This window comes from Oppia nitens, unplaced genomic scaffold (genome assembly GCF_028296485.1).
Source record: "Oppia nitens isolate AA-2021 unplaced genomic scaffold, nextdenovo-longstitch-racon4-pilon3 scaffold3_pilon_pilon_pilon, whole genome shotgun sequence".
Taxonomy (NCBI): Eukaryota; Metazoa; Arthropoda; class Arachnida; order Sarcoptiformes; family Oppiidae; genus Oppia; species Oppia nitens.
In genome coordinates this window covers 8,563,210-8,585,111 of record NW_026533221.1, presented here as the reverse complement: position 1 = coordinate 8,585,111, position 21,902 = coordinate 8,563,210, and the positions used below count along the sequence as shown (strand labels likewise).

The 21,902-nt window shown below is 28.5% G+C and overlaps 7 protein-coding genes and 1 non-coding gene across 9 annotated transcripts; 3 read left to right on the top strand and 5 right to left on the bottom strand.

Annotated features, from left to right (window-relative positions):
- Window positions 1–85: 85 nt before the first annotated feature.
- LOC128958141 (mitochondrial import inner membrane translocase subunit Tim22-like) lies at window positions 86–878 on the top strand. Its single transcript, XM_054303955.1, has 3 exons — window positions 86–439; window positions 533–680; window positions 742–878. The coding sequence occupies exons 1-3, from the start codon at window positions 224–226 to the stop codon at window positions 852–854; spliced, it is 477 nt and encodes a 158-aa protein (XP_054159930.1). The 5' UTR covers window positions 86–223; the 3' UTR covers window positions 855–878.
- A 446-nt stretch (window positions 879–1,324) lies between these two features.
- Window positions 1,325–1,516, bottom strand: LOC128959007 (U2 spliceosomal RNA). The gene has a single exon (XR_008484569.1). It is a non-coding gene; the product is annotated as a U2 spliceosomal RNA (small nuclear RNA).
- Window positions 1,517–2,272: 756 nt separating this feature from the next.
- Window positions 2,273–4,041, bottom strand: LOC128958140 (uncharacterized). Its single transcript, XM_054303954.1, has 3 exons — window positions 3,950–4,041; window positions 3,784–3,872; window positions 2,273–3,706 (listed from the first exon to the last, which is right to left on the bottom strand). Exons 1-3 carry the CDS (start codon window positions 4,039–4,041, stop codon window positions 2,295–2,297), a joined length of 1,593 nt encoding a protein of 530 aa, XP_054159929.1. The 3' UTR covers window positions 2,273–2,294.
- A 1,210-nt stretch (window positions 4,042–5,251) lies between these two features.
- Window positions 5,252–9,174, top strand: LOC128958139 (neprilysin-2-like). The gene is made up of 13 exons (XM_054303953.1): window positions 5,252–5,537; window positions 5,605–5,634; window positions 5,723–5,884; window positions 5,976–6,059; window positions 6,130–6,341; window positions 6,436–6,612; window positions 7,280–7,456; window positions 7,538–7,644; window positions 7,735–7,851; window positions 7,945–8,122; window positions 8,193–8,255; window positions 8,327–8,422; window positions 9,130–9,174. Exons 1-13 carry the CDS (start codon window positions 5,315–5,317, stop codon window positions 9,172–9,174), a joined length of 1,671 nt encoding a protein of 556 aa, XP_054159928.1. The 5' UTR covers window positions 5,252–5,314.
- On the top strand, window positions 9,093–11,121 carry LOC128957331 (trypsin-1-like). The gene is made up of 5 exons (XM_054303069.1): window positions 9,093–9,536; window positions 9,603–10,072; window positions 10,660–10,818; window positions 10,890–11,004; window positions 11,071–11,121. The coding sequence occupies exons 1-5, from the start codon at window positions 9,188–9,190 to the stop codon at window positions 11,109–11,111; spliced, it is 1,134 nt and encodes a 377-aa protein (XP_054159044.1). The 5' UTR covers window positions 9,093–9,187; the 3' UTR covers window positions 11,112–11,121.
- Window positions 11,093–12,251, bottom strand: LOC128957337 (glutathione S-transferase 1-like). 2 transcript variants are annotated; one of them, XM_054303077.1, is made up of 4 exons: window positions 12,049–12,251; window positions 11,886–11,973; window positions 11,316–11,829; window positions 11,093–11,119 (listed from the first exon to the last, which is right to left on the bottom strand). In XM_054303077.1, the coding sequence occupies exons 1-3, from the start codon at window positions 12,173–12,175 to the stop codon at window positions 11,337–11,339; spliced, it is 708 nt and encodes a 235-aa protein (XP_054159052.1). In that variant the 5' UTR covers window positions 12,176–12,251; the 3' UTR covers window positions 11,093–11,119; window positions 11,316–11,336. The 2 variants fall into 2 exon arrangements, with proteins under 2 accessions (XP_054159052.1, XP_054159051.1); XM_054303076.1 differs by lacking the exon at window positions 11,093–11,119 and having other exon boundaries at window positions 11,162–11,829.
- A 1,098-nt stretch (window positions 12,252–13,349) lies between these two features.
- On the bottom strand, window positions 13,350–14,588 carry LOC128958137 (uncharacterized). Its single transcript, XM_054303952.1, has one exon. The coding sequence runs from the start codon at window positions 14,586–14,588 to the stop codon at window positions 13,350–13,352; it is 1,239 nt and encodes a 412-aa protein (XP_054159927.1).
- Window positions 14,589–20,522: 5,934 nt separating this feature from the next.
- Window positions 20,523–21,712, bottom strand: LOC128957336 (phospholipase A and acyltransferase 1-like). The gene is made up of 2 exons (XM_054303075.1): window positions 21,155–21,712; window positions 20,523–21,081 (listed from the first exon to the last, which is right to left on the bottom strand). Exons 1-2 carry the CDS (start codon window positions 21,608–21,610, stop codon window positions 20,797–20,799), a joined length of 741 nt encoding a protein of 246 aa, XP_054159050.1. The 5' UTR covers window positions 21,611–21,712; the 3' UTR covers window positions 20,523–20,796.
- Between the last annotated feature and the right edge of the window lie 190 nt (window positions 21,713–21,902).

The following is a 21,902-nucleotide window of genomic DNA, read 5'->3' as shown; positions in this document are numbered from 1 at the left end:
ATTCATTCAACACAACTATACAGTCTATACTACTGTACTGTATATACTATATAGCAGTTCATCATATGATTGACTAATTAGAACACAGGTTTGACTATTCATATGAATAGCATTAAACACAACACACACTCCATCTGTTGGGTTAGACTTCACTGCAACACATGTTTGACTTTTAAACACAAATAACATGTCTTTTGTTTGTTTTTAACCATTGGATCAATTGATGGACACAATCAATGACAACGAGACCAACGACGACCACAAGACTATAACGTTTAGTGAATTAAGGGATTCACTGATTGGTCCAAACCGTATAAGAAGTAATAATATGTTAATACCGGTGACATTGGGTGGACAGACATTGAAGACGAGGGATGAGCTAATGATCGAGAGGACAGTCGAGAGCTGTACTTTCAAGACTGGTCTGAGTTGTGTTGTTGGCCATTGAATGTACCATTGAATCGGTATATTGCATGTCATTTAACTGATGATTATATATACATAATGGACAACATCGGGCAAACACTGAAAGCATAATCCCTTAGATTATCCGTCTGTTAATCTCTACTCGGATTATAAGATAAGCATTTTAAAAGTGTTGATCACATTTCATCTTAAGAGTCAATGGAAGAATAGTACGATGGCTGGAAGTGTCACCGTAGGACTCATTGGATTAAGAGGTTTGGATTATTATAATGTTTGTTGACTTATGGCTTATATGTTATCTTAACTGATCCATAGCCGGAGTCAAAGGTGTGGTATTAGGCGCCACCGGTTTTGTCGCATTTTCCACTATTATTGACAAATCTATACTATTATATAATTTGTTGAATGTTTGTATCAAATTTGTGTGACGCAAACAATTCAATTTAATGTGTCGGCGATTAATAAAAAATTAATAAATAAAATATACTTTTTATAATAAACTGTAAGCGCGTAAGTATTGTTGCACGTGTTAACTATTTCTTATGCATGTTGCTCATGCTACATTTTATTACGTGGAGATCTAACTAGTATTTACATAATTATAATCATAAAAAATATTGATTTAAAATTTATTATTTTATAATTTGATATAAAACTATAAAACAAATACCGGTATCTACCAGTAAATACTGGTACCAGTAAATACCAGTACCGGTAATAACAAGTGTCGGTATAATAATCACATCTATAATATAGATTCAATATATTTGCTTAACAATAGATATATCAAAAACATTGAATACATATTTGTATAAAATTCAAAAAATTGTTTCAATAAAATTTTTATTCAAACTAAACTATTTGTATGTTTTTATTAATGCATCTATTATTGTATTATATTTGGTGGGCCCCTCCTGGATGTACTGCAATTCCAGGCCAACCCATAGCAAAGCAGGAGCACAGCCCCTTGACTTCGCTGTCCCGCAAAAATTAGTTTAATATCTTGACCCCCAATGGGAGTCGTATCAGATATTAAGCTGATAAGAACAGATACTACACTTTGATCTTAGCCAAAAGGCCGAGAAGCGATAACATACCACTCCTTAACACTACTGTCCCCACATTTTTCAATATATATATCATTACAACCCATATTATAATCAAATTAAGTTAAATAAACTAAATTTCTAATATTTGCATAAATTTTTTATTTATTTAAAGTAAATATATATTTAGTATAATATTTTATATACAATTTAATGATATAATTGATATTATTATTTTATTTAATTAATAAATTGTCATTAAATATAATCATGTATTTAATAAATACTAATAATTTATTATTGCTATAAACAGATGGCAATCAAATACCATCTATTAGTACAACACTTTGAGTTTATAAATGTTATAAACTTTTATTTAAAAATACATTAATTGATTGATTGATTGGTTTAGTGGTCAGATTGTTGGTGAAGACTATCGGTAATTGTGGTCAAAGTGAGGTCACATGTGCTGAATAACCGATCAAATGTTTGTTTTGTCTTTTATTACATCTTTGTTGACATTTAATCGATGAGTTGTTTTTTGTCCGATTGTCGGCAATTACCGACCGATAGTTGTGGTCACTAATGCATTGTTACACTGAATGTGGTCTCATTTGGTGATCGTTTGTTGGATACAATCGATGATAAGACACAACTTTTTTTCTAAATTGGTATTCAATCTAATTGTTAAATACTGAAGAAAATGATTGAATTAATTGATTGTTTAATCAATTATTAATCAAAAAATAAAATTTTAATTTATTTTTAATAGATTAGTGAATATAATAATGATATCAATGGATGTGATGTCCTATAAGTGTATCATTTAGGCGGTTGTGGTAATGGTTTGGACGGTTGAAGTTTACGACTATTATTGTCATAGTTTTCATACTTCTTGAATGAGTTCAACCGCATAGTCTCTACGGCCTCTATTTGTATATAACCGGCCGAATCGTATGGATATCTCTGACCATTGTCTACGGCGGCCACACTTTCAGCTATACATGAATCGGACAAATGGTTATCATTGAAGCCTTGATTTACGCTATCAAAGTATAATTGATTTTGATTTGCTCTGTGATGGACATTGTTGTGATGAGTACTGCCCACCAATTGTCTGTCCACTGGATGGCCGACCACTCGTTTTGGTTTTCGGCGTTTTTGTATGTAATAAATGACACCAATTGTGATCAATATTCCCAATAAAATACCTAAAAATATGTACACAAAGTGTATTGTATTTAATGAGTTATTTGTTTGGTCAGTATTTAGCGCCGGGAACTGTGGATATGGATATAATGTGGTCTGCGGTCGTACTACTGGTGGATACGATGGATATATCACTTCAATTTGATTTTGTGTCTCAGTTGACTTAGTATCAGCTAAAGTGGACTCAGTTGTTGAAGTTGTTTCATATTTTATTGATTCAATTGTCGTCTCTGAAGTATATTGATTGATACACTTCGGTAATTCCTCAGACCACTGGCCATTTGACTCGCACTCGCGTTTTGTCGTACCATTGATTTTAGTTGAATTATCGATGCACTCAAATGTGGCTACAGTTCCCACAACAGCTTCAGTTGTACTCCACATCCAATTGTACGACACTTTTAGGTTATAGTCATTTAGTTGTTCCACATTACAGGTCATGTTAGGCACACATTTAGGCAATCTTTTTATGGACCACTCCTCATGAGGTGTACACACAATCTCTGGTGATGAGGTACGGCCTCTCTCGTGGATTGAAAAGTAGTCATTGCATTGGTATTTGTATTTCATGATTGTATTGCTATTCAAATCCTGTTTAATAGCGATTACTTTACCAAACGCGGGAACATCTGGTCTAAAGCACTCATCGTTTACCGCTTCGTAGAGTTCAATAAACTCGATAACCGCCGGACACGACACGAGTTCACAGTTTCGGAACTTTTCGCTAAATGTAATCAAAATCCATGAAACAGATGAATGCATCCAAATATCGGTGTTTTTTGTGGGACAATGAAATAATGTTGAAAATCTTTTTGTTGAATGATAGGGAATCTGATCCTTAACTGTTATATTAGCTATATAGCAGTCTGGCGCCGGTATGTTTTTAATGTTGACCACATCTATCGCTTCCAATGATGAAACTTTTACTACTAGTCCTGAAATACGAGTTTTTGTGGCAAGAGATACGTTGATTGCATTGCCATTAATTGTATAGTTATATTCATAGCCTCCCGTATAAAGAGTTGCTAAATAATTTTATTTAAGTAATAATTAATTAATTTAATTATGTGTTTGAATTTATGTATTTTTAACAAATAGTTACCGCATTTAGGTATGGTATTAGTCCACTCCCCGTTCAAACACTGGCGTTCACTGTGTCCGATGATAAACGGCGCGTCATTATAGTCGCAACTAATTTGAGATTATTTTTTATATAAATTATTTTAATTATTATTTGCTTTTTATAAGATTTTTTAAAAATATCACACCTATATTGCACTTTAAAACCATTTTCTACAACTTTTTCATTGAATTGTGTTTTAATATTTGTCTTAAGTGAAGTACCCGGAAGTCCACACATATATCCTTGGCATTCAATTATATCAAATTTAATTGTTAATATCACAGATAATATTAGCAATTGTTTAACTGTCTGTATCAACAATTTATAATTTAAATATTTAAAAGACATATTTGCAAAAAAGACTATTTCTAATTCATAGTACTGTAGATTGTATTCAAATTTTTACATTTTGACAATATTTTGTACATTTATTTAATATCGATGTCAATACTACTGTACAGTATTTTAATATAATTAATTAATTTCCTTTTGTTAGATCAATGCAATATAATATATATTGTCGTCCGTAATGACAACAATATACATGTATTTGTTGTCATATAAAACATTCAATGTTATAAACATACGTTAATTAATAATAATTAATATTAAAAATATTCCTATCCCTTTCCTCATCGTTTAAATATAAACTATAAAATTTCAGACAATTTAATGCTAATTTAGTATTATTGATGTTTTTTATTACTAAAATTATTTTTGTAAACAAAATGAGATCATAATATTAAATGATTGTTAAGTAATTTAATTAAATTTGATTGTAGTTTAATTAACATTTTATAATGTTGTTTAATACTGTATAACATAATTTAAAACATATTACCATAATATACTATGTATTGAATTTAAATAAATTTAATAATTAATAAAGAGTGGGTATATTAATACTTGTACAGTATATTAATGAAATTTAATAGAAATTATTGAGTTTTTATTATTATTATATTAGATTTTATTGATTTAATATTTGATTTATATTATTATTTTATATAGGTTATATTGATTTACAAAATAATAAATAAATAATTATGCCTATTACTTTGACATTCACATAATTTACCTATAATAATGAATTACCTATAAACTAGTACATGTATTTTTTAATAAATAAGCCGATAATTTGTTTATTATTATTATATTTATCGTATTTGTAAAGTAGTGCCGTAATATAAATATTAAATCATATTTTATTGATTAAGTAAAAGTTTTGTTATGTACTTATATTAATAAATAAAAAATTGATAATTTTTAAATTACAAATCACCATAACAACATATATTATGCATGGTATTAAATGATACGATATATTTTATATACAATAAAAAGAACCTTGTTTAACTATCTAGAATTTATTACACTTTAAAAATTTATGAGCACCAGATCTAAAATACATATAAAACTTTAAACTTTCTATAAAATTAAATAAATTTTAAAAATATGTTTTACAGTATAATTGTGTTGGATTTATAACAATAATAAATTATATGATTTAATGGCGGCGTTGACCAATAGTAGACCGGATTTGTCAATTGATTTGGTTTTACAAACGGATGACAACTGTGTTGCAGACTGTGAGTGCTTTTGGTGGCGAATGAGGACACGGATGGAGAAGACATTGCTATGCGGTTGGGCTATCATTTCAGTCGTATTCTTTGCCTTATGTATTGCCATTATTGCACTCATATCCACACAAAACTATTTTAACAAAACTTCTGGTAATTATCATAATTTGTTTTAAGAGTCAAAGAGTTTTCTCACAAAAAAATATTTATTATTTTTTAGTTTGTTTATCTGACTCATGTATTCATTCTGGTATGAAAAATGTTAAAATTTAATTAATAATTATTTTAAAAATTGGCATTTTCTATGTTTATTATTATCTAAATTATTTTACGATAAGCTTCTCGTATAATACAATGGATGGATGAATCGGTGTCTCCGTGCGACCATTTCTACCGATTTGCGTGCGGCAAATGGTATGACTCTACTGTCATCCCCGACAACAGTAACTCTGTTTCCAGTTTTACTCAACTCACAGATGTTATTAATATTGAACTGAAAGGTTTATTTAAAATCTACATTAATTATTCAAAACTAAAAAATAGTATTTTGTTTATATTTATTAGTAGTATTTTTCATTTATTTTATTATAGATCTATTATCTCAATCTATATTATCAAGCGATTCAAAAATTATCAAAAACATGAAAATATTTTATAATTCTTGTATGAATTTAAGTAGGTTTTTATTTATACTCAAATAAACTATTTATTAATATTAAATTGAAATAAATGCTTCACATTAAAGCTGCTGTTAATAATAAAAGTTTGGATACATTAATGAATTATATTAAAGAGTTGGGCGGTTGGCCTGTACTGGAGGGTAACCATTGGAAAGAAACTAATTTTAATTTTATTAACACAACTCTAAAACTGAAAAATTTTGGTTTTAATCCTAATTTGATTTTTCAATTAAGAGTTGCTCCTAATGTTGTATACAATGGCGAACACATGATTTATGTAATAAATAATTTCAAATTATTGTCTATTTTGCGAATTTATTGTTAAATATATTTAAATCAAACTTTTCTTATATTGTATTTATTTAAATTAGATTACAGAACTAAAATTTAGTCCATTAGCTAAAAATGAGTTATTAAATGTAAAAAGTCGTAAAATGAAAGCTTATTTAGACTTTATTGTCGATATCGCTGTACTATTAGGAGCTGATGAGGACAAGGCTTACGACGAATTAGAAAAAGTCATTCAATTGGAGTCGTTATTAGCAAAAGTATTAGTTTTTAGTAATAAAAAATTAATAATTTAATTAATTAATAATTATAGGCAACCAAAGGTATTAATACAAGCAAATATCATTTTATTAGTCTAACTGATCTAAACATGACCGCACCAAATGTGATTATTTTATTTGAATTACTATACTATACTTACTTATTGATTATTTTATTGTTAGGATTGGTTGGATTTGATCAATGGTTTGCTATACAATCAAACAGTTGATATGAGTAAAGATATCATTGTTATTAATCTCAAAGCCATTACAAGAGTGAACCAAATTTTGCAAATATATATGAAAAATAACAAAAGGTTTAAACTATTATGTAATATAATTTTTATAGTATTTGTTAAATTGATTTTTAAAATTAGGGTTTTAGCTAATTATATGATATGGAAAACAATTTATCAGTCAATTAGCACTTTGGATAAAACATTTGAAGAAATTGAAGAAGAGTTTTATAAAACAATTTGGTCTTTAAAAAGGACTACCAAAAGATGGACCAAATGTTTATATTTGATGTCAAACCAAATTAAAGCCAGTTTTGCAAACATTTATCTTAAGCACATTACTGACAAAGAAAAAAGAAAATCTGCTGTTAATTTTGATTATTATTTATATTTATAATTTGATTTTATGATTAATATATTAATTTTTACAGGTCATTGAAATGTATGAAAATATTAGGTTTACATTAAAACAAAAGTTTCAGGAAATTGATTGGATGGACATTGAGACCAAATCGAGTGCATTATTTAAAATTGATTACATTAACCATTTTATTGCTTATAATAATGAGATACTCAATGATAAACAAATTGAAGACATGAATCAAATGGTTTGTATTGATTTTATTGAGTAAATTTTAATTAAATAAAAGCCTAAATCAAAAATAATGCTAAAAATTTCTTATTAAAAGTTAGAAGATCTCGAAAGCAATAATTTATTAGAAAATCTGCTTAAACTACAAAAGATGAACTTAAATAATGAATACTCTAAGCTATATAAATCAAACTATCGTAACGAGTAATTCATATAATTATTTATTTATATATATATTATAATAAGTAAACATTTATTCAGTATTTTAAATAACATTTTTTTGCTATAAATTAGTTGGCAAAAAATGGTGACACCAGTTAGTGTTAATGCTTATTATTCACCGTTTATTAATGCCATCAGAATTCCCATTTGGATAATTAAAGGAATATTTTTTGAACCAAATCGACCAAAGTTTGTATTATTTAGTAAATTAAATATTTAAAATGCTATTATTATTATTATTAATAAATTAATATATTATTTATTAAAAAATTAAATATTAAGTTATCTTAACTATGGAGCTCTCGGTTGGATTTTGGGTCACGAATTAATTCACGAGTTTGACACCTTTGGCGGTCAGTTTGATAAATCTGGTAATTTGAGAGACTGGTGGGACCATCAAACCAAACTCGACTTTAATAAAAGAGCCCAATGTTTTGTCAATCAATACAAACAATTTAATGTATGAATTAAAAAAAATTATTAATACTAAAAAAATAATTTATATACCTTATTGTATTAATAATCTATAGTTAAGTAAATCCACATTATCTGAAGATATTGCTGATAATGGAGGCATCGATACGGCATTTAAAGTACAAATTATTAGCAAATATTTTTTTAAACAACAATTATTTATTTATTCAATAATTAATTTAATAAACAGAGTTATCAATACTTTGTCAAACGTAATGGCGAAGAGTTACCACTGCCTGGACTTAACTATACATCCGAACAATTATTTTGGATCAGTGCTGCAAATGTATTAGTTATTATTATTAACTATAATTATAATAAAAATTATATTATTATTATTATTATTTAATTATTATAATAATCAAACAGATTTGGTGCACTAAATTAAGGCCTCAAACTTATTCATATTATATCGATAGAACAATTCATAGTCTACCGGAGCATAGGTTTCATTTATATTGATTTTTTTGTTAAAAAAATAATTAATGACAAAAACTTATAACATTTACTCTTAAATTAATTTGCATAGAGTTTTGATGTCATTTTCAAATTCAAAATATTTTGCAAAATCATTCAATTGTAACGAAACTGATAGAATGAATCCAATAGACAAATGCCAACTTTGGTAAATTAGTTTAATTTTTAATTTATTTCAAAATTGTGATAAATTATATAATTAGTTAACAATTAATTTCTATGATTATTAATAAATTATTTGTTTTAATAAATCGTTCTTTTATTAAACGAAAAAACATATATATTTTTTATTTAATTATTGATTGTAAATGAATTTAAATTTTAATTATTAAAAAAATATATAAAAGCAATTTATAATTAATAATAATTTGTAAGTATAAAAGTTGATTAAAAAAAATTTAATTGCTTCAACACAAGTGGTCATGAATTTATACAACACATCAAACTTTAATACTTATTAATATTTAGTTATCATTTTTAAACATTATTATAAAATAAAATTATCATCTGTTGAAGCAAATGAACAGTTCATTGCTACTCATAGGACAAGAAAAAAGTTGATTATTCAGTAGATATGATGATTGTCTCCAATAGATTTGCAATCTCTTTGTCTGTTATATGTCTTGTTTTGTGTTTTAAGTTTTTATCAATTTTTGGAGACAATGTAATTGAAATCAAAGATGTTATCGATAGTAATGAAAACAGAGCTAAATTGGGAGACAACTCAACAGAAAATCGTCAATTGTTTGGTAATCAAGTGCAACGTTGTGTCACACGAGAGGGTAGACCTGGATTTTGTAAGACCGGTGTTTGTCTAAATTTGTTTGACAAGAAACCAGCCTATTGTCCGTCATCGACATCATATCATATGAAATGCTGTCCCACAACCAACAGAGCGGCTGTATTGCCACAAAACGATCCGAGTATGTGAACCAAACTTTTATATTTTGTCTAATTAGTAAATATGCTTAACTTTTTTTTGTTAATAGTTTGCGGTCTAAGACCAAGTAATAACTTTTTTATTGTTGGCGGAGCTGAAGCACCGGCACATTCATGGCCATGGGCTACGGCTATATACCAAAACACGTATAAAATGAGAAAACTAAAGTCTCGGTTTATATGCGGCGGTACTATTATCAGTGAGTGGTATGTTATGTCAGCCGCTCATTGTATTGTCCGTCAAAGTGAGACATTGCTTCCGAGTAATTTCAAGATACTGATCGGTGCTCACGATAACAAAAACAGTGGATTATATGCCGACGTCAGCGAAATTAAAGTACACGAAAACTTTGTGTTTGGTCAGCACCGCAACGATATTGCACTCTTCAAACTGACACAACCTCTTGACTTTAGGAACAACAAAGACGTGACACCCGTTTGTTTGCCACCGCCAGAGATTGAAGGCGCAGACCTTATCGGTACTATGGGTACACTTGTCGGTTGGGGTACGACCTCTCAGGTATGCTTTTCACACTTTTATTTTTATATTCATCTAAATACTGTAAATAATATTTATATATCATTATATTTTTTAATTTAATTTTAAGCTAATTGATACTAAACTAAGCCATATAAAAATTATTAATATAAAAAATTTAATATTGATTGTTATTAAAACAATATAAATATTTAATATGTTTAATTTATAATAGTAATATAATATAAGAGCGATGACTTTTAGTCAAATCAACGAAAAAAGTCATTATATTTTGCTTATAGTATTAAACATATGTTTGACTTTGTTTTATAAATTAATATATAAGTTATAAAAATTTTATTATATACTGTAATGTTTAAATATGTAACTTTACGTTTATTTAACCCTTATAGTAATAATTACTTTTCATAATTAAATATTTATTAATGATATAATTTTATAATGTGTTGATTGCTATTGAATGAAATTTCACTCGCAATTAAAACTATTTTTATGCAATTGTAATAATCAATAACAATAACATAACAGTCAATGTAGACATATAATAAATATTTGATATGAGATTTATAATGAAATTTAAATGATAAAAACAAATTATTAATGAATAGGGCGGTAAACCGAGTCCAGTGCTCCAAGAAGTTGAAGTTCCCATTAGTGAATTGAAAGACTGTGCCAAACGGTACAGTTCATTGTTAGGTGTGTCCGATCAAATCAATGAAAACCAATTATGTGCTTCATATACACAGGGAGGCAAAGATTCGTGTCAAGTATGCAACAAATTGTTGTCAATATACCAGTAAACCAGTAAAATATATGAAATTTTAAATATTAATTTTAGGGGGATTCTGGCGGCTCTCTCACTGTTTCATATAGCGGACGGTATTATCAATTAGGTGTTGTTTCATTTGGTAAGGGCTGTGCTCAACCTGGTTATCCCGGAGTTTATACAAAAGGTATTATTTCTTTCAATGATGTATACAATAAGTTATTAGTAATAAATAATTAATTTTATCATTCAGTTTCATCTTATCTCTATTGGATTGGCGCTCACATGGAGTAAATTGTCAGCTAATCAGTGATAAAAATGAAGATATTTTAGAAAAATTATTTGTCATTTTATTCATTAAAAATTCACATTTTATTAATTGAATATTAATTTATTAACAATCAAAGAACGGCTCATAAATTTACTATTGTATTCAGTAAACAATTATAAGTAAAAATAATGATACAACTAATGTCATATAATAAAAACTTTTAATACCGTTTTTGATGAGTGATCTTATTAATGATTACCCGTGTTTTGTTGACCGTTAAGATCAGTAACCTTTGACTTTATATGCGCCCGAAACATACCGATGGGCTCTTTGTTGATCTCATCATAATATGGCAGATCTCGTTTGAGACCATCACTCCAACGTTTGACATTCTTGTATTCGCCGATCAAATCATAGTCAAACACTTCAGCTAATGATAGACTGGCCAATACTGATAGATCGGCTAACGTTATCTCATTTCCGGCCAAAAATGGTTGATTGTTAAGCATTTGATCCATGATTTGTAGGGCTTCTCTGATTTTCTTGCCTTTTTCAGGGTCCAAGTCATTTGGATTCTTGGTGTCTCTTAAAATGGGTGCTAAGTATTCGCCAATTGTCCGATAAATAGTTCCCAAATCCCACTGTAATATCCTATCCACTTCTGCACGTTTCTGGGGATCACTCGGATAGAGACTAGAGTTGGGCGCATACTTGTTGGCCAAATAGCACATAATTGCACGGCTATGGAAAGTTAGATTAATTGGAAGATTATGTTACTAATTATAGTCTAAACATACCTTTCCCACAGCACATATCCATTATCGCAAATAGTTGGCAAACAGTGTTGAGGATTAAGTTTCAGAAACCATTCCTCCTTTTGTTCGCCTTTTAGTGACATTAATAATAGTAAATAAATTTATTATATTTTCTAAATAATTTGAATTATGTTTTGATAATTACCTTTCATAAGGTCAACATATTTTGGATTTAAATTAATGTTAAGGTGCTTAGCGGCCATCATGACTGCCCTACAAGGAGGACTGGGACCTACAAAATATAAATCAATGACCATCTTTCTGGTCATCATTACTTCAATTTTGTACAAACAATTAAATATCTAATCAAAATTATATTTTAAATATTAAGTGATATCTAAATAACAAAATATAATAAAAATTAGTTTAAATAACAATAAACAAAATGAAATGATATTGTCCTTCAAATTGTTATCTCTTTCTGATAACAAAATTATGTCTATAATTGTGTTATTTGCTGATTGGCTAAACAAAAGACGTTTTAAAATTAACGCTTAAGTCATTTATTACAATCAATTTTAATCGACATCAATATAATTGTATAGATAATAAAAAATTATAATTCAAGATCCCATTTTAGTATTACAGATAATTATTATGTCTATATAATAGTTTGTAATAAATAAATAAATAACTAAATATTTAATTATTATTCAATTTCAAAATAATTATTATTTAAATAAAGTAAATTAATGTTTAATACAAAGTTGTGAAAGTGGTAGAAGAGTAAGGCTATGTTATCCCTTGAGATCGAAATTTTTTGGTTTTACTCCCATATGGTTTTACCCCCATATGGTTTTACCCCTCACCTAAAGCCAAAAAGTTAAAATGGTTTAATTTTTTATACTTAATATTTATATTTAAAATGTCTATTTAAAGACTATTGTATATAGAATCTACTAATATCTATATTTTAAATATTTAATTATTATTTTAGGATATATAATATTATATATATATATATATAATTAATTTAAAACAAAACTGGTTGTTATTAAAAAAATTAATTTATAATTTTTACTTCTTGTCTAAGTATTGATTAAAACATAATTATGTTTAATGAACAAAACTATTGTTTAAAACACAGTCTTAGCATTTATTTTAATTCATATGATTTTATCAAATAAATATTATTTTATCTGTGATTGTGACTAATTGCGCAAATATTTTTTTAGTTTTTTCTGATTTATTAATGCAAATTTTATGAGATTTATAATACAATGTATTTAACTGTTAGTTTAAAATAGTTTATATTGAAAATCTTTTCAATGTATGCAATAAAATAACGTATAAATGAAAAAACTATTTTAAATATTTCTATCAATAATACCTTTAATGAATGCTTTCTTTTTTCTGGTTTCTATTAATTGATTGATTAAAATAATAATCCTTTAACTTGACTACTATTTAGTTACTCTTTTGGTTTTGACTCTCACCTACTCGTAGTTACTGACTATCAGTTTCCTCGGGTATAGTTTGCATGGGATCACTGGGTCTAATCGGACGGGTAGTAGGAGTGGGCCAAACTTCATTTATTGGACGATGACGTCCTGGTTGTTGCTGTTGTTGTCCTATGGGCTCAACATCAATGATCGGCAATTCATTTTCTGGCGATGGAATGCGTTGATTGGTACCACCTTCTAGAAAGCGTTCCCCCCAATCAATATCGGGTGATGGAGATTCTCTTTGTGGTGGTGCCCATGCACGTGATCTTGGTGCCCATGCACGTGATCTTGGTGCCCATGCACGTGATCTTGGTGCCCATGCACGTGATCTTGGTGCCCATGCACGTGATCTTGGTGCCCATGCACGTGATCTTGGTGCCCATGTACGTGGCCTTGGTGCCCATGCACGTGATCTTGGTGCCCATGTACGTGGCCTTGGTGCCCATGCACGTGGTCTTGGTGCCGGTTCACGTGGCCTTGGTGCCCATGTACGTGGTCTTGGTGCCGATTCACGTGGTCTTGGTGCCCATGCACGTGGCCTTGGTGATGGAATGCGTTGATTGGTACCACCTTCTAGAAAGCGTTCCCCCCAATCAATATCGGGTGATGGAGATTCTCTTTGTGGTGGTGTCCATGCACGTGGCCTTGGTGCAAATTGACGGATTGATGGTTCCGACCATTCAGGTGGTGGCGGTTGTACTTCTTCATAACTATATTGTTGTCCCACTGTAGGAGCCCAGGGAGATTGATAAGTAGAATGAGGTGGAACCACATGAGTCGGTTGATAGCCGTAACGAAGTCGTTCTTGTGCCGCATAATCAGGTTGAGGTCTAAGAAGTCCATATCCATCCCTTTGACTTAATGTTTGAGACGCATAGCCAGCCAATGTTGTGTCAATGGGTGGATGGCCACCCAATGCAGTCATCGCAGAACCAAGTGGTGGTTGAGATGTAAAAGCACCCGTTTGTGGGTAATTTGGTATCTGATATCCGAAACTACTTGGACCTCCCGATGGATGAGATGCTGGGATACCTTGTTCTTGAAATGTGGGAAAACCCTCTGCCATATATAATGGAGGACCTTGTAATGCAATCATTTGATCTCTCTGTTCCAGAAGTGTGGGAATACCCTCTGCCATATACAAGGGAGGCCCGTGTTGTTCAAGTCTCTCAAGATTCTGTGACCGACGAGAATCCCGTTGACCTCTACCTCTACTTCTATTTGGTCTATTGTATGACATTTTAGTTGATTTGATTTTGAACTTTAACTCGATTTGAAATTTAGTCTTAAGATCAGCTAATGATGTGATGCAAAGTGTTTTGACAATTAAATGAATTTTAATTGAATTTTGATTTTTAAGATAAGTTTATATATATTTTTATTTTTCATTGTTGTCTTAATGTATTTAATATAAAGTATATTTTATTATTTGCAAATATTTTTGTACGAATGATAAAATTTTCAATTTTTTGTAAAAATTTATAAATATTGAATTGTGCTTTAGATTAGATTAAATAGTTTCGTTTGATCAGATTGAATGGTGCGGGGGTTAACTTTGTTAAATTTAAATTAAAAACTTATTTTTATAATTATGCAAAAATATATTAAACATGTTTATAAGTGTAACTACTTATTGAACACGTACTCACACGTGTATAGTATAATGCGTTAGACATAAATGACTCAATAATATCTTAATACTTGGTAACAAAACAACATATTTTTACTATACTTTTTAAATAAATAATTAAATATTTGTTAATCAGTGTTAATAATTTACAGATAAAAGACTTAAATATTATCATTTGTTATTAATATTTGTTTATTTTAAATAAATAAAAAAATATATTAATTTATAAAAATATCAATATATATATACAATTTTGATAATTGTAAATATTTATATAATTATTTATGATTTAATAATGACTAAATAAACTTATTCAGAAACTATTTTTTTAATAATTTTTCTTATATTTTCAAAAAAAACTTGAAAAGTTTTGTTTTCTGAAATCTATACGAGCCTTTTTAGTGTGTGTGTGTGTGTGTCTGTCTGTAGCATTTCATTTTGCGAATTTTGAAATTCTGACTTCAGATTCGGTTAGAGGACTACTGATAATATATTGAAAAGTTTCATTAAAATTTTGATATGTCTTCGGGAACATAGACAAAATGGCGGCCAAAGTAAAAAAATTTTAAGAAAAATTTTTTTAAGTTTAAATTTGAATAAAGTCAAAAACAAGAATAAAAAATATACATTAAAATTTTGATCTCTTCGGGAACAAAGAAAATGGCGGCCAAAGTAAAGAAATAGGTAAAAATTTTAACGTTTAGAATTGTATAGAGCATCAAAAATATGATATAATATATCAGTATAGTTTTTTTAAATGGCGGCAAAAGTATAAAAAATTTTAAGAATTTTTTTTTAAGTATAGATTTGAATAAAGCATCAAAAACAAGGATAAAAAATATGCATTAAAATTTTGATATCTACGGGAACAAAAAGTATAAGCGGCAAAAGTATAAATATATATGATTATTTTGTTATACTAAATCAATTGATACCACACATGAGTAGTTGTTTATTTTGTCATACTGAATCATTTGATACCATACATGACAATATTTATATTATGTATATTTGACCAGTTTTTAAATTTTTATGTTATTATTTAGCAGCTATAATTATACAAACTAATGGTTTTCTATGGTATTGAAGTTTTTTTTTCTGAAAATGCTTTCTAGCATTCTTAACTGGTTTTTTTTTATTAAAAATGAATCATTATATATATTTTTATATTATGTAATTACATTATAAGTTAATTTTATTTAATGATTAAGATTATATGTTATGGTAAATAATTATGAATCATAATTTTAATAATAACTTGAATAAATTTTTATTACAACACAATTATAAGATAATTGATAATTTATAATAATGACAAATAAACAATTAATAACTGTTTAAACTCTAAACAAATATTAATGTTTTTATCCATAAAACAAACAGTTTTAATAAACTTAGAATTTTCAGTCAATTTTATATTATACTTATATATCTATCTATTAAATAATTAAGTAATGAACTAATTAACATTTTTAGTAATGAAATAGTAAAATATATAATACAAGTATAAATGGTATATAAATGGAGTATAAATGGTGTATAAATAATAAACAAATATTATTTAAGTGATATTATTAATATAATCTAGGTAAATGGAACATTTAAATCATCCCCACGTGTTCATATGAACATTATAAATTATATATATAAATAAAATATTTAATTACTGATTATTTGTAATAACTTATACTAAAGTACAGTACATATAATACTATTATTATTATATTAACAGGATTTTACTATTAACTTCAAAACAATAACAGAAAATTAAATATATTTACAACTATTTGTTTAGCGTTTACTGAGATCTCCGGCTCAATAAAGTTTTACACAATATTATTACTAATCATATTATTAACGATATGCCAAATATATATATATATATATATATATATATATATATATATATATATATATACAGCTCATACAATAAATTGCTTTATTGTAAACATGTATGAAATCATACAAAGATTAGTCCTTTTAGTCTAATATACCGGTACTAAATAGTCTGTACTATAATGAACCACAAAAAACTATTTTTTATGACATCTCTCTTTCTTTACATACCAGTCCCTATCATTGAATGCAATACAGTATAATCTGAAATTAGAAACTCATTGCAAAATCGTTATCAAACTTTTCGTGACTTATCTCATCCAATGAGGACTTGCCATCAAATTTTTTTCTGTCAATTCATTTATATATTGAGTTAACAGATATGTTAGCTCAGCATTAGATCAGTTAGACATTTAGATACAGTTTATTTAGATAGATATAGCAGACACTAAGCATTTATACATCAATTTAAATATGAAATTATTAACTGCTTTATTGTTGACACTGGTGTTTACTATCGCTATTAATAACTGTTATGCCGAAGAAAAGGAAAGTCCAGAACCAGAGACAGGGGCTGACCATCAAAATAATGTGGAAAATGACAGCGAAGTTGATTTGGCCACTGAAGTGTCAACGGAAGAACCAACAACTGATCCCATTACTCAACAACCGGACGACGGAAGTTCAACCACCGAGAGCTCCGGTTTACATCCCGTCACCTCTTATACAATGACTATCGTATCAGTTATGTGTTGTTGGCTTATGTTTAGACAATAATTTTATTTTTGTCTTCAATTTTCTATTTTGCAAAACTTATTTTATAAAATTATAAATTAGTTAATCTTTATATAATTTCTACAAATTACTAAAAATAAACCAATAGATCCCAAAATACTATTGTATATAAATAATTTATCATTATCTTAATATTTAAATATTTAAATTATATACAATGTATATTATACATGCTATATTTAATTTATTCCAGAAGTTAATTGAATATATACTATATATATATATATATATATACAAAATAAACTGAAACTCGTGTATAAAAATAAATTTTTAATAAAAATGTTTTAATTGTAAAATTGAAATCACTTTTTAGTTAACTAAATGCGTTAAAACTGTATTTTACTTTACTTTGAGTTTTCGTAAATTCCCGAATTGTTTTATTAACTAAAAATTCTATATATTTTTCATGTTATTTTGAGGGAATTTATAGACAATTAATTTTACAAAACAGGTTGTTATTTATTTTGCGACAATGTTTGGATAAATGTTATTTGGAAACTTCCTTTTTTAAAATTGCCCCAACTCTAAGACATAAATTTATTTATTAATACTGTAATAAACTATCAATACTTTTACATTAAGCCAATCAATGCAATCCATTTGAATATTGTATACAATTATTGATGAATAACTCCCCGATTGTCCCCTAATATGCAATCCTAACGATCAGTACATGTGTTTAACTGTTTGTATAACAGTTGACTGCAGTGTAACGTAATTTGTGAACAATTGGTTGCAATTTCACTGATGTAATCATTTGATTGTTTGTTATGAATATTATGATTGAACTGATGAGTAGTTTCTATGATTCGGTGACAATGGAGACCACGGATGACAAAACACTGGCCATTGATTGTCTCAATGATGACATATTACGACTCGTGTTTACCCGTTATGTTGACCTCCGAACCCGTTTGCGGTCTCAACTGGTTTGCCGTCGGTTTAATGCTTTGATCGCCGATATGTTTGACAATAAGACAACACTATTGTTGTCCGACAGCGACCTCAATGTCAATGCTTTTTCCGACGAAGACTTCCGACACTACACTAAGCTTTCACTGCAAGAGTTATGTCAAATGAAAGACGGCCTTTGGTTTCGAAGTCCACGAGGACTGCGACTGTTGACACCATTGGAGATCGTGACTTACACTCTCGCTAAGTATAAGCAGCTGAAGACACTTTGTCTTACAATTACCAATCGGTCAGCGATGGACTCATTTTGGGATCAATTGGTTAACATTTGCGGTGATAAACTCGAGAAACTAATTATAATCAATACAAATGGCCAGAAGATTATTATCAAAGAGTCACAAATGGATGCATTTTGCCGTAAATTTCAGCGATTGAGACACTTCGAGGTCTATACTGATTATCTCTATACTACTGAAGAGTGTTTTCGACAACTCATGACTCGATGTCTTGATTTGGAAACCTTTAAACTTGACGTACGGTTTGTTTTTTCCGAAACTATTGAACATTTGAACTCAAGTAACGCACAGGCAATCAGTTATAATACTTTTGAATTTAGTGGTCAATGCTTTTGTATTCCCGATCTTAAGTTGACTACAATTGACGTTTCGTTTGCTATATTGAGTCCACAAGTCATTGAAAATATAGCCGACGATGAATGGCTAAAGAGAGTCAAACATTTTGGTGTCAAACGAGTGATTCCCACAACAATAAAGTGTATTAGTCTTAATATGTCTTCACTCGAAAGTTTGTCTTTTTCGATGAATGACGAGTTGACTGGTGTTATGATTCAACAAATGTTGACATTTGTTGGACAGTTGAAAGCATTGACAAAATTATCAATTGATTGGAACAATAATATAAGTGTTAAGTTAGACGAACAGATACTCAATGGTCTGAAACAATGTCCAATAATCGACTACTTTGGTATCTACAACACTAAGCTCAGGGAAGACTCAATCGAAGCCATTGGACATTGTATACCAAATATGCAAACACTTTGTCTGAAAAACTGTCGTTTAGATAAAAAGACATTTACGACAATCAGTGACTGTCGTTGTTTGAAAAAGTTGATAATCACTGACACCTTCTTAAACATAAATTGCATCACACATTATGTGGACATCAATCAGGAGGACAAAAATCTTGTGGCAAAGCTTATAAACAAATGCGTTGAATTGGATTTGTTTGAAGAGACAAAACAAAACAATATGAATATGTTTGGCGTTAATTTGGTGCCACCCGTTGTTAACAATAATTTGATTAATTTACACAATATATTTCATGACGAACAAGAAGATGATATGATATATGAAGAATTGTTGAACAATCATCACTTGCAGTTTGTCAATGACCTGTTTCACAGTGACAGTGATAATGATGACAATGACGATGACGTTAATAACTTAAATGTCTTAATACTCGAACCCTAACCCCAACCCAACCGGAACATTATGTTTTTAATTGCATTCAGACACCAGTTCCTCAAATAATTATTACTGTATTATTGTATCACTGATAAAGACTTTCCTCAAAAAATAAGTCGTTAAATATATAAAAAAAAACTTGATTAAAACATTTTATACATTTCTATAGATTATCGGTACAAATCTCATTTAAACAATACATAATTAATGATTACCGTATTGTAAAATAATTTTATGTAAATTATTGAATTTTTTTACTATTATATGATTGCATTTATTTAATTATATGTTTTTTTGCTATTTATGACTTAGTGTATCATAATTTTTGTTTATTAATCGTATATAAGAAATTAATAAATTTTTAATAATCATTAATAAATTTGGTGTTAATTTTTACAATTACAAAGAATTTGTAAGTTATTTTCAACAATTAGTGTTTTGTTATATTTTATTTAGTTTTTATACAAAATAAGCGATTGTTTTTATATGTTTACAATCATAAATATTACGGTAATAATAAAAATTGATAACAAAACATGTAATAAACAATTTAATTGTAATCAAATATATTGCAAATTAAATAAAAATATGTCGACTGTTAAATAAAATATAATAAATAGATTGATACAAATAAAATTTGGTGCACTAAACAACAATTATTAATTTTAATGACTTAAATTATATTTACCGGTATTTCACTATATTATAAATTGTATATAAAATATCAATAATCACATATCGATTATCACTTATGGATAAAGTGGTGATCAAAAGTTACAGTAATTCATGGGTTAGTAAGCGATAGCGTGTTTAATAAGTCCTTCCAATTTGAGGCCATTTAAAGTTAAGTCAATGTTTTTGACCACTTCGGCGGCCAACGATGCGATACTTGAAACTATAAGACAAACCAAACCCAATCGATAGCAACCATTTTGTTGAAGCAAATGGCCAGCAGTTCCGCTAACAGATGCCATCATCTTAAGTGTGGCCATTACAATGTCTTTACAGGAGTTGACTTGAGATGACCATCCAATGCCATACTTCCATAGAGTGCAGTAATGTTCGCAATTCAATGACTATAATTAGATATCACAATATCATTCATATCTTTAAAAGGAAATAAATAATTGTATTAATTAAAAGGTTTACTTTAAGATCATATTTAAGTATGGAATCCTTCAGACGATTCAAATGACTTAAGACCTGATCCAAGACAGGCATCTGATTGTTAGTAGTCTTCAGCATTTCTTTAGCCATCAGAGATTGATTGTTGATTCGACACAACGACGGCTGCAAACATTCATTGTCCTTCAATATGTCTATTAACGGCTCGTACTTCAGCAGTGCATTGCCATTGAATGACACTTCTTTGCGTAGACCGTCGGCCACTTCGTCGTCCATCATATGTTGTCCGACAGCCGACACGTGATAACACCAGACATTACCCATTGAGTCAACCGATTCAAAGAGTACCCAATGTTTGTATTTATTTCTTTGAATCTCAATTAGATCTCCGGGTGTCAAGTGATAGATAATGCGCTCGTAGTCGATGAATGAGCCGCCACTTGCAAATAGCTGACAACTCTTTGACTGAACTGATCCCATGGTATTTGGATTTACAATTTGACTGTTAATTAAATGGTTGTTATGTTTAGTGTTTTATTTTGTTTATGTATTCAATAGTCATGTGATCTAATGCTTGGTTTAGTCTACAGTTATATTCAATTATTTATCAAATATTTCATTGCAATTGATTGTCAAGTTTTACTCACATCTCTTTCATTATTAATATTAATAATAAATTATTGATTAAAATTTATGTGAAAAAAAACTATACAATAATAAAATGTGAAAACTTTATGAAAATAATGCTTATTTTGTCACCACTTTATTAAAC